We start from the raw sequence: 16918 nt of genomic DNA on the forward strand, positions 1-16918 counted from the left end.
ACTATTCAGAGAAAACTGACAGGTCCTTCCTATATTATTAATGATGAATCTGAACAAAATGTTCTGCTGTTTGTACTATGAATTGGCATGGTAACACAGAGCATGAAGATCCTCCTGAATGACAGGGCTCAGTTCCCTGCCACTACAAAAAAAAAGGGCTCTTTTATACAATCACCTCATACATTTATCAAGTGCCATATTAAAAATAGAAATGCTTTTTGTTCCCACTAATTCCATGGAAAAGCAGTTTCATTAGTCAACTGCAGTAATTACTAGAAACATTATTCTGGTTTCCTGATATATTTATTACTGAATAGTACATATCTGTTTGTTCTTGTGTCTTCCCCCTTCATTTAAATTATTTTCATCCTTCATGTTTATTTTCCTGATATATTTATAGACAGCACTTGTGTGTCTCCTCTCTGGTTTTGTTTTATTGCAGTAAACAAGCTGAGCCATGCTAAGATGTGTTCTTTTGAAAGGCTCTCAAGGTCTCTGGTGATGAACCTGACTTCCCTCTAGCCCTCTCTTAAGTTCAACCTTAGCTCAGCTATAGAACAATTGATTAGGCTTTCACAGTACCCCAAATGAGATTTTACCAGGGCCTTACACAACGACATGAATACCTCCCTACATTAAATGAAATCCAGCTCCTGAGATACTCCCTTGTGGTGGTTTAATCCCAGCCAGCAACTACACACCATGCAGCTGCTCCCTCACTCCCTCATGAGCAGGATAGGAGAAAGGATTGGAAGTGTAAAAGTGAGAAAACCTGTGGGTTGAGAAACAGACAGGTTAACAGGGAAAGCAAAAGCCGTGCAGCAAACAAAGTAAAACAAGGAATTCATTCACAAATTCCCATGGACAGGCAGGTGTTCAGCCATCTCCAGAAAAGCAGGGCCCTGTGACACACAACTTCAAAAGGCTTGGGAAGACAAACACCATGATTTTGATACGTTCTCCCTTCCTTTTTCTTTCCCTGGCTTTTTTTACTGATCATGATGCCACATAGTATGGGATATGCTTTGGTCAGTTGGGGCCAGCTGTCCTGGCTGTGTCCCTTCTCAGTTTCCCATGAACTCACAGCCCACTCACTGAGGGGGTGGGGTGAGGAGCAGAAGAGGTCTTCGATTTATGCAAGCCCTGCTCAGCAGTAACTAAAAAATTCCCTGCATTATCAACACTCTCCTTAGCACAAATCCAAGTCACAGCCCTATTCTAGTCACTGTGAAAAAATATTAACTCTATCCCAGCCAAAAGTAGCACATTTCTGTACTTATAGTGATTCCTAAGTATATCTCATTTTCAAATGTTATGAGCATGCTCTTACTGATTTTATCAGGACTACTACAAAGATATCAAATAAGACCATCCTAAAACAAACCCTTTAAGCCTGACATCTTTCTTTTCAACCTATTTTTCAGTTTCTCTGCTAAGCCAAATATGCTCATTCCTTCCCAGGTGGTACCATATTGAACATTTTTGGGAATTAAAACAGCAAATTTGAGTTTTTCCAAAGCTTTGCAGTAAGACTGAGACCAGGTTTCAGGGTCTGTGGTTGGCCAGGTCACTTTTCTTCTTTTCAAAGATAAGCAATTACAGTCCAAGTTCAGCTGACCTAACTTCAGAGACTTAGAGAGACAGATGGAGATCACAGGGAGCTGTTCATGGCATGGTTTGACCATCCGAGTCATCGGATGTCTCGAGTAGAGACATCCGAGTAGAGAAGAGTCGTCTCAGCCTGCAAGCCCCCCATGAAATGCCTCAAGGGCAAGCCCAGGCCCATATTTGCTACTTTCCAGTCATGACTGATCCTTAACTGATCAGTCCCAAACACTTTCCAGTGGATTTTACATATTAACTGCTCCAGGACTGCAGATGTGGTCCTCATGATCTGAAAGCACAACATGGGAATTCTGAATTTTTTTGCTGTGGTAATGATTTCTGTTCTGCCATTCACATGAACTTAAATGTTCTGCTGGGCCATTTAGTATGTATAAGGCATACCACTGTTTTCTAAATTTGTTAAAATTATTTTATTATGTACCAGATAACATGCATTGTTAAAGTTATTTTTAGTATTAAATGACTGTAAATGGCAATGATTCTCCTCATCCAGCTAACAGGTGCAATCAAGAATGTAAAACTTTGTGGAAAAGTGTAATAACAGAAAATATTTACTTTTGATGAGGATCAGTGCTTAAAAAAAAAACACAAAAAAACTAAAAACATGCTCGTATTGTCTAAGAAATATTTATCTACAAAACAGAGGCTTATGAAAAACCTTGGGGGTGTTTTTTCTCCTCTGCTCTCATGAGACTGCACCTGGAACACTGTGTGCAGTTCTGGTGCCCCCAACACTAGAAGGGTATTGAACTGTTGAAGCAAGCCCAGAGCAGGCTATGAAGTTGCTAAGGGGACTGGAGCATCTCCCCTCTGAACACAGGTCAGGAAAATTTGGGCTGTTTGGCCTGGAGAAAATTGTGTTGAGACTTCGTAGCAAGCTTCAAGTATGCAGAGTGGCCATACAGGGAATCTGGAGAGGGGCTTATCTAGAACTATAGTGATACTACAAGAGGCATTAGGTTCAAACCAAAAGAGGAAATATTTAGGTTAGACACACAGAAAATGTTCTTTACTGTGAGGATGGTGAGGCACTGGCACAGGTTGGCCAGAGAAGCTGTGGATGCCCCAATCCTGGAAGTGTTCAAGGCCAGGTTTACAAGGGCTTTGGAGCAACCTGGTCTAGTGGAAGGTCTCCCATGACAGGGGGATTTGAACTGGATGACCTTTAAGGTCCCTTCCAATACAAACCACTCCATGACTTTTTTCACCAATTTTACTCTTCAGACCTTACTGACGTCACAATTTACACAATAATTTCATATTCATGACCATTTTAAAAGTGCAAAGTACTTTAAGCCTTATTAATGCCATGTATTTTTACATCTCATACTTACCCTGAAAATTAGCATAATTTAAAGGTTAGATCTCAATTTCTTGAGGAAGAGCACAGCAGCGATATGACTGACAGCTTTTAAGGGGTCCAGCTGCCTGGGGACAGTCAGCAGATGCTGCCTCAAGCCAGCACACAGGCTCCAAGGAGAGCACGCTGCTGCAGGGGCCCTGTGAACCAAAACCTGGCTCTCCCTTCAGGCCCCCTCCTGCTGCTGCCAATTTGGGGGCTCTGTAAACACAGACAGAGCCGGCGTCTAAACCTCTCCTCTTTAAAGGAGACATCGTTTATTCCGTGAGGGCATGAGGTGGAAGTTTTCCGCAAATCAAGCATTCCAATTCTCTAAAGTTTACCCTATATATACATTTTTAGCAAGCAAAAAAGTCACAGTTCACTGGCTACTGGTTATCTAGTTTCTAATTAGCATACTATCTTCTGTTGCTTAAGTTGTTATTTCCTTTCCTACACTAATTAGTCCCCATGCTCAGTCTCCTATTCTTCAGGTTCGGTGTACTGGAGGTCACCACCCCCCACTGCCGGATTCATAAGGCCGCGAACTGGCACCAGTCTCTTGCCCTACACAGGGCACGGCGACCTGCGGCGCCAGCCAAGGGACAAGAGACACAGCAGGTGACAAGGGACAGCCAGCGACATAACAGGAGCCGAGGGCTCAACAAGAACGTGCGATAAAAGCCCAGGTGGTCCTTTGCCCAAGGTCCCTCTTTTGAGGTTACGAGACCCGCTTCACTGGTGAGGCAAGACCCTGTTTCGCAGCGCCCTTCTCATCCTCCGTAACTCTCTGGACGATTTGTTAACTCCTGGCTCTGGGGATCTCGGCGTCGCTGCCGCCCTTCGGCCCGGAGCAGCCGCCCGCCCAGCCCAACCCAGCCCAGCTCATCCCGGCCCGGCCCGGCCCAGCCCATCCCAGCCCAGCTCAGCTCAGCCCAGCCCAGCTCAGCCCAGCCCAGCCCGGCCCGGCCCAGCTCATCCCGGCTCGGCCCGGCCCCTCCGCAGCGGCGGCGGCGGGAGCCCGGGGCGGGCGGTCCGGGCCGCGCCTGCGCGTCTGCGGGGCCGGAGCGGGGCCGGCTGTGTGGCGGCGCCGTGCGGCTCCCGGAGGCGGCCTGCCCTCCTGCCCTCTGCACGGTCACGGGCCCGGGCCCGGGTGGCGGCTGCTCCCGCCATGGTGCGGTGCGGCGCGGCGGCGCTGCGGAAGGTCGGTGCGGGCGCTCGGGCGGCGCTCGGGCGGCGGGGAGGGCAGGCGGGGAGCGGCGGTCCCGCTGCCGGGGCCTGTGCGGGAGTCCCCGTGTGCCGGGTGGCGCAGGCCGTCCCTGTGCAGTGCCCGGCGCCCCTCAGGGCCCGCCCGTGGGCCATGTCCCGCGGGGGCGGAACACGCGGGGCTCCGGCTCCCGGGCTCTCCTGGCCCGGCCCGGCCCGGGGCCCTGCGCGCCGTGAGGTGTCGCTGCCGGGGAGGACGTGCCTGACATTGATTGAAAACTACACGCGCTGCTTTCTCGAGTTCCATCTATTGCCGTGAAAGATCAGTCCAAGCGGGTTTACACATGTTTCTGTGAAGCGAAATATAAACAGAACCTAATTAACTGATGTTGAAACTGTTGTTTCATTAGTACAGCAACTTCATAGACAATTTGCGGGTCTATGTGAGAGGAGGAACTGGTGGAATGGGTTATCCCAATCTGGGTGGCGAAGGAGGAAGAGGTGGTGATGTCTGGTTCGTCGCCCGAGAAAAGACTACCTTAAAAAGCATTAGGGAGAAATATCCTCACAAGCGATTTATAGCTGGGACAGGAGCCAACAGCAGGTAAGAATCTATTTAAGGAAAGTTGTTACTTACAAATTTTCCAGAGAGCAAAATGTCAGCGTAAGTTACTAAACCTGGTTTGATTTCTCTCAGTGTTAAAGCTCTAAAAGGTGAGAAAGGAAAAGATCGTGAAGTTCATGTGCCTCTGGGAATTTCAGTTCTTGATGATGATGGCAAGCAGATTGGTAAGAACATTGCTTTGTTTCAAGGGATCTAAGTTTGTCACTTTTACTGATAACATCTAGTGGATTTCTGATACTAGGATGTTTTAAGGTTACACATTTTCCAAAATATGTCTGTGATTTTCTTTGTTTGGCCAAAGAGATGAAAAACACACTGTAAAAATAGTTGGAAAACCAGGGATCCCTTCCAGAAATTAGCAGTAGTTGATTTGTATCACTACATACAAGTCCATTGCTGTTGGAAAGAAGTGTTGAAGGCTGGAACCCTTACTGATCCTCCTCAGAACCATTCATGACCTCACATGAATTATGTCTCCATAAACCCAAGAAAGTGTCCCTATATCTTTATTGAATTATGAAAATGCTTAAAAGACAAAGATCCTTGCTGAATGTTAACATTTTAGGTTATTTAAAATGCATACCTGTTTTTTACTCACCAGGAAGATCTTTCAGTACTCTTGGAATAGCTCTCAATGGTCCGTTTGCAGTTTGTCAGAATTTTTCAGATTGTTTAGAATTAAAACTAAATTCCCAAATTGCCCTAGTTTGGATGTTTAATTGAATTGGATGTATTACAAGATTTCTTTATAAGGCAGGCATATCAGGGGGCTAAAGATACCCAAATGCTGGGCTTTTTTTGTTGTTTTAATTTTTCTGACCCTAAGGGAGATATCACAGTGCATCTTAATGGAAAAATATGAACCATCTGAAGGGAGCCACATCTCTATCAATGCGCATTTTTCTTTGCATTCTTGAATTCAACTCTTGGAATGTTCAGAACCTCCATCTTGAGCATACTTTGCCTATCTGCAGTTTTCTTGAGGTGACTGACTGTATGACAGAGAAGAATACTGGATGTGATTGCTTTCATTTGTTGCCAAACAAGGAAAATCACCATGACCTTGAGGGCTCAATTCTTGCAAGGAAGCATACAGAAAATTGTCTCATAACTGGAGACATTAAATGGAAAACCACAGCTGAACTACTGCAGAGGATTGTGTTTTTTCACTAACAGTTTTATTTTCAGGAGAGCTCAATGCAGCAGGAGAGAAATTCTTAGCAGCTCGTGGAGGTCTTGGAGGCTCTTTGGCTACAAACTTTCTGCCTTGCAAAGGTCAGAGGAGAACTGTTCACCTTGATTTGAAACTTATAGCAGATGTTGGTTTAGTTGGGTAAGTACTGTAAATTGAAAACTAATATTAGAAAACAAAGTAGTATATTTCAAAGAAATTTCAAAGAAATTTGAGAGTTTAGTTGGTGAGTGTTAATTGTGCATTTGCATCGTCACATAAGTTATTTGCAGTTTGAAAAAATCAGATTGAGTTTAAACCTATTAAAATTAATGTTAACATTTTCAAAGTATTCATTATGTTTTGGTGTGTGAAAGGCTTCATGAATCAGGATAATACATAATTAGTAATATAGTTGTATTGCAGTGATGGCCACAATATTACTAGCAGAATATTTATTAAGTAGGTAGGAGGTGCAAAACAGAGCCAAGAGCACTGCATATTGCATGTTTAACTTCATGGCACTGGCACAAGTAGATTCTTTCAGTAGCAATTCTGAAGAGAATTCCAAAGGCCATGTTTCCTACTCTCCTGAAAAAACAGCTTTTAATGTTGGAAGAAGTAATTCAAAACTAGAACAGTAGGAGTTGCGTATTTATAACAATGCCAATAAATATATATTTTATTTGGAGAAAGCTTTCAACAGCCTACACTTGTGATGGCGTACAGCTGTTGTTCTATTCGGCATCTGCCAACATAAATCAGCCCTGTGGTCCTTTTTAATAAAAAATCATAGGAAACATGAAATGAGTTTGAGATGGAAATAATCTAGTTGGTATATACCAAAAACAATTGGAAACCTGAAGTGGAAACAACATAGTTTTCTAACTACATTTTTCTTTTTTTGTCATTAGAAATAATTTTGTTAATACAAAATTTCTCAAAAGTTACATAATTTTCAATTGGTGTTCAGTAATTACATGACAGGTTTTTTCGTTTGGTCAGTGTGAAAGCTACAGGAGTTCTATGATGCTGATGCTTCTTTAATCATGTATTTTAGATGACAGTTTGTCTTTAAAATGGGTACAAAAATCATTATCAGTCAATTAGAGAAGCATGTAATTTTCTTATTGAGAGTATGAATCAGTCTCTGATAGTTTGTGGTTTTACTTTGATCTCTTTGTCTTTGCTATTTTTACCTTTTTTGTGAGTGGTTTGCTATTAGATCAGGTAAAAAAAACAACATGTGGACTTGAGAAAGGCCCATCAAGTTTGGAGACAGGTTTTGATGTGTTAGTCTGGGTTGCAATTTAAACTTCAAAGAACATATTCTACTTCAGTGAAAACAAAGTGCTCTCTCGAGGATATGACCAGAGTAACCTTCTGGAGTGTCTTTAAGGCACCTTTCAACATCAGAGTTTTTGAAAACTGCACCAAATAATCTCCATGTTTTAACAAGAGTCATTAGGTTGCCTTTTTTTTTTTTTTTTCTTTTTTTTTTTTAAAAAGATTTGTACAGCCCCTTTATAAAGGCTGTAATGTAGTACCAGCCTTGTTAACAGGCCATAGTTCTCCATGTATTCAAGTGGAGAGTGTTTGGTTTTCTGTGGGACACCTGCCTTTGTATCTTGTGACTGTGTTGAGTTGCCTGTAGACAGAGGTAACTTTTCTTTGATCATGCTGTGATGAATATTTGTGAATTTGACTGGAACACAAGTCTTGTGTGGACTTTCTGGATGGATTATGTGCTGAGAATAAGGACTGTAGTCTATCCTTGGATGTCAGGATTAACTTCCAAGTTTTACATGGCTCAAAGCTATTGTGCCTTTTCCAGCTCAGGTTAATCTTTAAAGCAAGTGGGTGTTAGAATTTCAATCATAATTTAGGTTTCCATTTCATTGGGTACATGTATTCTGTAAAGAAGCTTTTGTAAAAGCTGGTGTATCCCTTAAGGAGCACTTTCATTGTAGGATGCTGGTATACCTATCCCTTGTAAAGGGAAAATGTCACAGCAGTCAGGTGTGCACAGACCAGCTCCTAAGTGTTCTTTTATGTTTACTTGGTAACAAAACAGGTTAGTACTAATTTCAGGATCCAACCCACAACTTCACTGCCTTAAAACCACACTTACACTGTGCACGTGTGTCTCTATACACAGTCTCACTCTCTGTGAATTGACATTTGCTTTGCTGTGTTAGCTAAACTCTAGCATAGGTTGAATTGGTACTTAAAATGTAGACTTTCATAACCCATGATGTGTATGCTAAGAGACTGTAAATCCAACTGGTAAGATATATTTGCATGACAGCTTTTTAGAATGCAAGCATCATTTACAAAACTAGCTATAGCACGTGAAAGAGTGCATCCAAGTACACCTGGACAGTAATTCTGTATTTCTGTCTGAGTGTCTTGGAAAGATTTCCTTTAAATATAGTACACATGTATTTACATAACTCTCCTGCCTGCATCCTTAGGAAGCATTGTTTGATTTAGAAAAATTATTCAGATTTGATATCAAAAAGTAAATAATAATGATCTGGGGCATGTTCATTCTGTAAAAAAAAAAATTAGTCTGAGTAGATGAAGGCAAAAATGAGTTGATAGCATCAAATACCTTTGGAAGTAAATATACAGGAGTCATATAGGTGTTTATTCAGTGTATCAATCCTGACTTTCCTTCTAGGTTTCCAAATGCAGGAAAGTCATCCTTGTTAAGCAAGATTTCTCATGCCAAACCTGAGATTGCAAATTATGCATGTAAGTTCATACTCTTACTTTGAGAGCAGTAATATTTCCTGAGAACAAGAAATCTTTTCACTGACTTGCTTATAATAAAGGTTTATAATAAAGAATAGCAACGTTGCCTGGCTTTTTAATTATAAGAAATACTACAAGGAGATACTTGCTGCCTCAGTTGCCAGTTCCTTTACCCACCTCAGTTTTTCATGTATACACCCCTATAATGCTTCAACCTGTCAATCCAGGGTCTATTTAACATTTTTTGTCTCAGCCCATTTTATTGCAACTGAGACTCTGTGGTGTATAATATCCTCAGTCTACTAAATAGGTATTGTCAAGTTCCTTTGCATGAGTATCTTGTATGCTTTAGAATTTGCTACGACTTGCAACAGAAAAAAATTGGGGGTTTTAATCTGTCCACTGAAAAATGGACAGAATTTTTTTTATTATTTTTCTATCAGTAAGTTAGAATTAGTTGTCTGATCTTTTTAGTTAAAAAGTAAGAGTGCAGGTACTTATAATTCCTACTGACCTTTTTGCACCATTCTCAATCCTCTACAGCCTTTTCTCAGTTTGAAGAGTCCTGTCTCACTTTACCTTTCATTGTTTTATCCCTGTTTGGAAGCTAATCCATAGTCTAGGTAATAGTTTTTGCGTCTGAGACTTCTCTACCTTCACTGTTCCCATTATGGGTTGGATTGGAGCAACACTTCAGAAAGAGACAAGACTTGGTCAAGCAATGGATTTTTTGTAGTCTAAGTCTAATTTTCATCTATCTTATTTTGCTTTTTCTTTTTTTTTTTTTTTTTTTTTTTTTTTTTTTTTTTTTTTTTTTTGCTACCACAAGTTTGTTTAATTTAAATACACTGACAAAGTCTTACAATATTTAAATGTTTTGTAACTTTAACGTTTTCTTAAATGTTAAAACCAGTTTTGTTTTCTTCCTGTCCCCTTGCCACAGTCACAACAATACAGCCGGAACTAGGAAAGATCATGTATGCAGATTATAAGCAGGTTGGTATGAAACTTCACTCTGTTTGTTAAAGTTATATGGAGTGACTATTTATGTTGCTTAACAGAATGTCAGAAAGAGAATGAAAACTTGTAGGTATTTTCATATGTGTATCTATAACGTGTACGTGTCAAACACATGGACTTAACAGGACCAAACATGGACTTAACAAGAATTGTGGGAAAAGTATTGTTTTATGAAGTAATAATAAGAGAGTTTCATAGCCAAATACAGTATTATGCTTTAGAGCTTATTTCAAGTCACTTTAATAAATGGCTTCTCATTTTACCTTACCTTCTTTCTGGTAATCTTAGAAGTATGAAATTATTTATGGAATTGAGATTGCTGTGTCATGGTATAGTCTTAAAAGTTTAGGACTTAGAAAAAAAACACTGTTTCAGAGACCAGCCTGTTATTTTTGTTTAGAAGAAGCAAATTTTCTGCAAGTTGCCTATACAGAGAGCTCTGGACTGAGTGAGTAATTTTCAGAATTCAAATAGTGGCAGATTTGTCCTGTAGCTGAAGATGTACATTAGTAAATGGCAAGCAGTTTTGGGATTATAACCCTGTTACCATAACTTCTTGTTATGACTTTCAGGGTTAGCTGTTCTAACTTTCTTTTAGGGTTGTTTTTTTGGTTTTTTTTGGTATTTGTGGGGGTCTTGTTGGTGTGGTTTGGTTTTTGAGGCATAGATTGGTTGGGGGTTTTTTGTTTAGTGGGTTGGGTTTTTTAATTAAAAACTGAAATAGTATGACCTGATAATGATTACCTGAACAGCCAGGATAGTGCACTACCTGAGAGATCAGGCGCCTGGGTCCAGTTCCTTTTGTGGTAGGCTGTGGTTCTGAAAGACTGGTGGAGTTATAGCCCTACCACCTTAATTTTTGTGAACTCTGTTCTACCCAGCTTCTTCAGATAAAAGTTGTCAGGTAATTGTGTGGTGCATGGAATCCTTTCTGCAGTATCCACTGAGTGGGAAACCAGTGCTAAATGAGACTAGAGAGGCTAATAGATTTTGGACCCCAGCTTCACTTAAAAGTTGCAGCAAGTGTTCTCATTCCTCAAGCTTGAATCTTCTTTGATGTGCTTTTACTTTATTTTTGAAGTGTATGGTGCATGCAGCCCTGGACTCATTATTTTCAAGATAAAAGGAGAGTGCATAAAAGGGTTTCAGATGAGTAGACCAGAAAAATGTAACCCTTAGATATGAAAAGACAAAAACCTACTGTTTTTGCTTCCAGAACCAATAATGCTAGGGAGATTCAGTAGCTGATGCTTGAAACCTTCATTTAACCAACGTCAATAAAACTGTGTATTAAAGAAAGTAAGTCTAGTTTGGCTACTTCCCTGTAAAGCTGCAATATGTCTAACGGAAATTTTTTTATATTCATTTTATCTGCTAGTTTAGGGTAGCTTATCCTAGAAAGCTGTGCTGAAAATAAACAGGATTTTTCATAGCCCTTTCAAAATCTGTCTGCCATGAATGAGGATCTCTTGCTCATACTGATGTATCTTTCTCCAGCAAGAGTTCTACTTGCACTCCTGGCTTTCTTTTCTGAAGTCTTTTTCTTGACACAGCCAGCGATCCTTATTGTTGGCCATTTCTACAGTTCACTGTTTTTATACCACAGTGTTGGGTGCTATATAGGAACTATATGGACAAAATACCTGTTTTCTGAAGTTGAGGGAGCTAGGGGTTGTGATCATGGGGAACTTCTGGGAGTAAGAGGAAGTATTCTCCATATTGCAACTGCTGAAACAGAAACAACATAAGCAATGTAATTAAGAACCAAAACTGAGGTGTCTTTCCTGTAGCACTCAAAGGACAGGGACTCATTTTTTCCTACAGAACATTGATATTTTTAAACAGATATGTAACAATTTGCTCATTTTATCTTAGTACAATATAAAAAAGAAAATACATGCAAGTTTCCTGGTGCTGTCTGTCATTACTGCTTGGAAAAAAAAATGACACAAAAGTAGAGGATCTGAGTAGATCTGAGAGTAGATCACTCTCAGTACAAGATCATGAAAACTAGCAGAAGCACTTAGATTTGCTAGCAGAGTATCTGAGCCCCCTTCTGCAATAAAAAGCACATTGGGAATTTTATGGTATGCTGGCTTCAGGCATTGTTCAATTTAATCCTGTTGCTGTCTAAGTGGGCATTTGGTAGGCTTGAAGACCCTACTTCTGCTCTTCTTTACTTCACTCTGGCTTAGCTTTCTATGACTTACTGAGTAGCTATTTTGGGGGTTTCGTTATCATTCTGCTCTTTTTTTGGTCTGCCTCAGCTGTCCAACAGCCCTCTCAACCAGCAGAGAAAATGACAAGGTCCCTGTGCATTGTGGCAGTCTTTGCTGGGCTTTGGCTGGAAGCTGATTGATTAATCAAAGTCTGATTTGAGCTGAAGAGCAGAAGTCAAATTCTTGTATCTTCTCATACTCTGGGGAGCAGTGTTAAGTGGGTTTGTATTTGGAGTAATGATACTCTGTAGCCACAAGGAACAGACTTTATTTTCTTTTCCAGTGACAGTTTGAATTCCATACAAATGGGATGGCCTAAGCTGCTCACCTTTCAGAGTCTGGTGTTTTGTTGTTGTTGTTGTTGTTGTTTTTTGGGTTTTTTTTTTTCCTCAGGTAATAGCTAAATTTTATAATATCTCTGCTGAGGTATTACCCTCTGTTCTGTACTTTCCAGACAGCTATAAAAAATAGACATGGAACATGAGGAGCACTAGGTCTGTGTCATAGCAGCATTTTTTATCTGCTTCTAATGATAGATTGTAAATGTATTGAAACAGCCAATGCATATTATTTTGTCTGGATTCTTTTGTTTGTGTTACATGATAATCACTGTTGATAGTTTAAAGTCCCTCGGTTTGCTTACTGGAAGTATTTTGTTTGAAACTTTTGTTTTCCTAGATTTCAGTAGCTGATCTCCCAGGACTGATTGAAGGTGCACACGCAAACAAAGGAATGGGCCACAAATTTCTCAAACATGTAGAGAGAACCAAACAGCTTCTCTTAGTTGTAAGTTGAGTAAAATTTACAGTTTATTGAAACCAAAGTGCAATAAATAAATTCTATCTTAATTGCAATGTAGTTGGAATTTAGAAAATAATTTGTAATTTGCATGATTATGATAAATATAGCTGTAGTTCTGTTTACAGAATGGAACAGTCAAATGACCAATGATAAATTAAATTCTTAAATAGAATTTATCATTGAAAAATTCCAATTAATTTTGAACAGTGAAGTGTTCCAGGCATAACAAAAACGTGATTTTTTTTTCCTGTTAGATTCCCATAAGTTTAAAAACCAGACCTTTGAGAAACACTATCAGAATTAACCAGTTTGTGCCTCCAGTGTCTGATGTCTCTTTGCTGTATAGTTGCCCTCTGTTATTTGCCCAGGAGTGAACACATGTCCATGGACATTCCAGGTCAAAGTAGTTGATGGAGAGTACCTTGATAATGTAACATAATTTTACACCACAAAGCTTGTTTTTGTGTAACTTTTTCAGGTTGATATTTCTGGATTTCAGCTGTCTATCAAGACTCAGTTCAGAACAGCCTTTGAAACTATATTGCTTCTAACGAAGGTAAGTTCTCATCTTCCTATGTGACAGTTGTAGTTACATGTTGAGTCAAGAAAATGGCTCAGTTTTGATGGAGAAACATTCAAATGTTAGTGTGTCTTCTGGATTTATACTATAACGCCAGTTAACAAAGAGATTCTCCGAAATGATGAAGTCTTCATTTTTACTCATCCAGGTCAAACCGCTCTCATTTATGTTGGGTAGCACATAATTATTAATAGAATTGATTAATCTATGCAGCATGTGGGATGTTTCTTGCAGTCAAGTAAAGGTAAAAAGACACATCATTTTTTTAGTTCCCCAATCCTGTAGCATTTTAAGAAGTAGAAATATGTGGTTACAGTTAAAGCCCAGCCTTGATGCCCTTACTCCATAGACTAACATAGATAAGACATCAGGCCCCAGCTTTGCACATATTCACTGTTTCCATCTCTTAACTACATTTCTGATTAAAATAATACATATTTTGTAATTTTAAATTTATCTCTAACTGTGTGATTTAAGTTGATGAATGTGCTAAATTTCAGGCAGTGCTGTTTATTTTTAGATTATTCAGGTTATGCTTTTCTAATATGAAAATGTTTAAGAATTATAACACTCTCCAAATTATTTTCTTATGTTTTATAGGTGTGAAGCTTTTCTGAAATTAGTTTTGTGTTCATGGATGTCACAATAAACAAAAACCAAAACTCTCATTCATTTTGTAAGAGGCTTTTCAGAATGAGCTGGCCTGTTTACCTGAAATCTGTCTTTGAGCAAAAAATGAACATTATTTTCTTCTGTGCTTCAATATATCAGTCTTGAGCAGAGCACCTGAGTCAAACTTACAGCTGCTTGGGCAAGAAAGGTTATTTAGCGAATTAAACAAATGCATGGGGAGATTGTAAAATTGAAGTAGCACTTGTTAAACTACAAATATTTACTAAGGGAAATTGACTTTTCTTTTAAGGAACTGGAGCTGTACAAAGAGGAACTTGTAACAAAGCCAGCACTTCTCGCCATTAATAAAATGGACTTGCCTTGTGCAAAGGATAACTTGGATGAACTTATGACACAACTAGAGAATCCTCAGGGTAAATGAAATTCCAACAACAACTTTCATCAAAAGTAGTAGTAAGATTTCATATGGATGACTCTGCATTGGCAGAGAGTTGTTTGAAACTGAAGTCAGCTATTACATTTATTATTTGAACATATGTTTAAAATCACTTCCTGCATTTAGAGCTCTGTTGATATGCATTTGTAATGGCTTCACTGTTGGGAAAGGATTGTAATAAAATAGAGATTTCCCAACCATGATATGGGAGAGTAAGTTTCCAGTCTAGGTGCCTGGAATAAGAGTAACCTGCATAGAAGGTCCCCTTAAAGGCACTGACATATATACCATTTGTCATGTGAATTTAGCCTAAACACATGAACATTCTGGACAGGTCTATGTAGGTTTACTTCAGTCTTGTAATTGGGGTGAATTCCTTTCTCTTTCCTGGAATGTGTAGAAACCAGAAAGGCTTAAGACTATACTCTGCAATTTGGGATTTCTTTGTACTCATTGGAAGTGTATAGAACCTTCTCATGGCAGCATTAAGAATGGTATAACTGCTTGCCTTCTGAGATTTTAACTGTATTTTAAAATACTAATTAAGCAGATGATATGTATGTTAATTGCAGTTATGTTTATAATTGTAATTTATTAATGTTTATTTTCTACATTTAATAGGATTTTATGGGCTTTGTAGTGATGCAGTATTTGGGGATTGTACTAACTCTTTCAATACCATTTTTCAGACTTCTTACACTTACTAGAGGAAGAAATGATTCCGGCAAATACTCTTGAATTCAGAGAGGTGATTCCTATATCTACATATACTGGAGAAGGAATTGAGGAACTCAAAACATGTCTAAGAAAATCCATAGATGAGCAAGCGGAGCAGGTGAATGAAGAATATCGGAAAAAGAAACTCCTGCTTTTACAAACTTCCAAAGAAGAACATATGAATAGAGGCTGGCATTCCTGAATGGATCCAGCACATTTTAATATTTTTAACTATGCACATGAAGCCTTTGTTGTGCAGACCTTCCATTTAATTGTTTCCTTTTCCATCACTGCCTGCTTCCCTCCATTTGTTCAGTCACTTGGGTAGGGCACAGTGGGGAAAGGGGCAAGTTTTTTTTATTTATGTTGGCTATGATGCTCAACAATGTAAAGACCAAAATATGTGCAACTCAAACTTAAGTTGCTTAACAACTGATGATCCCTGGAATTTTTTTACCAAGTGAGAGGAATGGAGGGAATATAACTTGCACAAAGGAGCAAGTTCAACAACTCTCTTATGTCCCATGGGCATCAGAAGAACCAAGGGAAGTTTCTGATGGAGGGATTTTTCAGGGTCTGGGGCTTCTAAGGTGAACCAGTTCTGCTATTGTGACAGGGATTGGATTGCAGGGGTTTTGTTGGTTTGAAGGATTTAAAGGAAAACGCATATAAATGGCTGCAAGGAAGTGACTTGTTGGAGCACAAAAAACAAGACTTGATTTGTAATGTTGGAGGGTTTTTTGACACCTGCTGGTGCCTACTGTAATATTCTTAGTTGTAGAAATCCTGATTGCAAATTCCCATGTTTAATTTGTGATTCCCTCCTTTTACGGAGTTGGGTTTATGTTACGTTTTGGTGAAGAAAATGGCTTCTTCTCAAAAGAGCTATACATTTTTGGAAATATTTAGTGTTCTAGGTTTTGTATTACAAGAAGGCACACTTACATTTTTACTTTGAAAAAAATTGAGAAGTCCTTTATTGTCAGGGTGTTTTCTACTTTAAAGCTATTAAATTGATTGTAAAGCAAAATAAGATTGAATACATCAAAGACTTCTAGTTTGGTCTGGTTTTGTTTTGTAATACTTGTATCATACCCTGCTTCTTTAAATTTTGTTAAAGTAGTCACTGGGAAGAAAGATATAGTTTCTCATAATACATTTATTTTATCACTGGTGTTGGTTCTTACTGTGATTTTCGTATAATTTTACTGTGTTTGGGGCTAATATGCTTTCACTAATGCTAAGAATAGGCTGTCAATAATTTTTTATACTCTGTTTTACAGAATTGCAGAATCAATTAGGTTGGAAAAGACCTGTGAGATTGATCAAATGATCAGTGATCAAACCAACCAATGATCAAATGACCAACCAATGATCAAACACCACCTTGTCAACTAGACCGTGGCATTCAGTGCCATGTCCACTCTTTCCTTAAACACCTCTACCCTCCACCTCCCTGGGCAGCCCATTACCCTTTCTGTGAAGAAATTCCCCATAATTTCCATTATGAATTTGCCCTGGCACAGACTGAGGCCATGTCCTCTCAGGCTGTCGCTGGTTGCCTGGGAGAGAGGACACCGAGCCCCACCTGGCTACAACCTCCTTTCAGGGCCTTGTAGAGTATCATCATGCCTAAGCCTCCTTTTCTGCAGGCTATTTCATAGCTGAAAATAGCATTTTTTTTTCCAGACTTTGTGAACACCCGTCTTAACCTCGCTTATAAAGGGGGGAGTGGGGTGTGTTTGGACTAAGAGGCAGCACGGCCTGACTGGAGCTGTCCCCCCGTGG

General features: G+C 39.5%; 1 protein-coding gene across 1 annotated transcript; it reads left to right on the top strand.

Moving 5' to 3' along the window:
• The first annotated feature begins 4046 nt into the window (after window positions 1-4046).
• Window positions 4047-16304, top strand: GTPBP10 (GTP binding protein 10). The gene is made up of 10 exons (XM_066317098.1): window positions 4047-4169; window positions 4582-4775; window positions 4869-4960; window positions 5985-6129; window positions 8651-8724; window positions 9668-9720; window positions 12642-12749; window positions 13243-13320; window positions 14267-14390; window positions 15103-16304. The coding sequence occupies exons 1-10, from the start codon at window positions 4137-4139 to the stop codon at window positions 15330-15332; spliced, it is 1131 nt and encodes a 376-aa protein (XP_066173195.1). The 5' UTR covers window positions 4047-4136; the 3' UTR covers window positions 15333-16304.
• The last annotated feature ends 614 nt before the right edge of the window (window positions 16305-16918 follow it).

The sequence above is a fragment of the Sylvia atricapilla genome, chromosome 1, assembly GCF_009819655.1.
Source record: "Sylvia atricapilla isolate bSylAtr1 chromosome 1, bSylAtr1.pri, whole genome shotgun sequence".
NCBI lineage: Eukaryota > Metazoa > Chordata > Aves > Passeriformes > Sylviidae > Sylvia > Sylvia atricapilla.

Bases quoted from the DNA above. Each gene is read 5' to 3' on its own strand.
- GTPBP10 (XM_066317098.1), top strand. From the start codon at position 4,137: ATGGTGCGGTGCGGCGCGGCGGCGCTGCGGAAG. The intron at 4,776-4,868 runs GTAAGAATCTAT...GATTTCTCTCAG, and splicing joins GGGACAGGAGCCAACAGCAG to TGTTAAAGCTCTAAAAGGTG. The intron at 13,321-14,266 runs GTAAGTTCTCAT...TTTTCTTTTAAG, and splicing joins CTATATTGCTTCTAACGAAG to GAACTGGAGCTGTACAAAGA.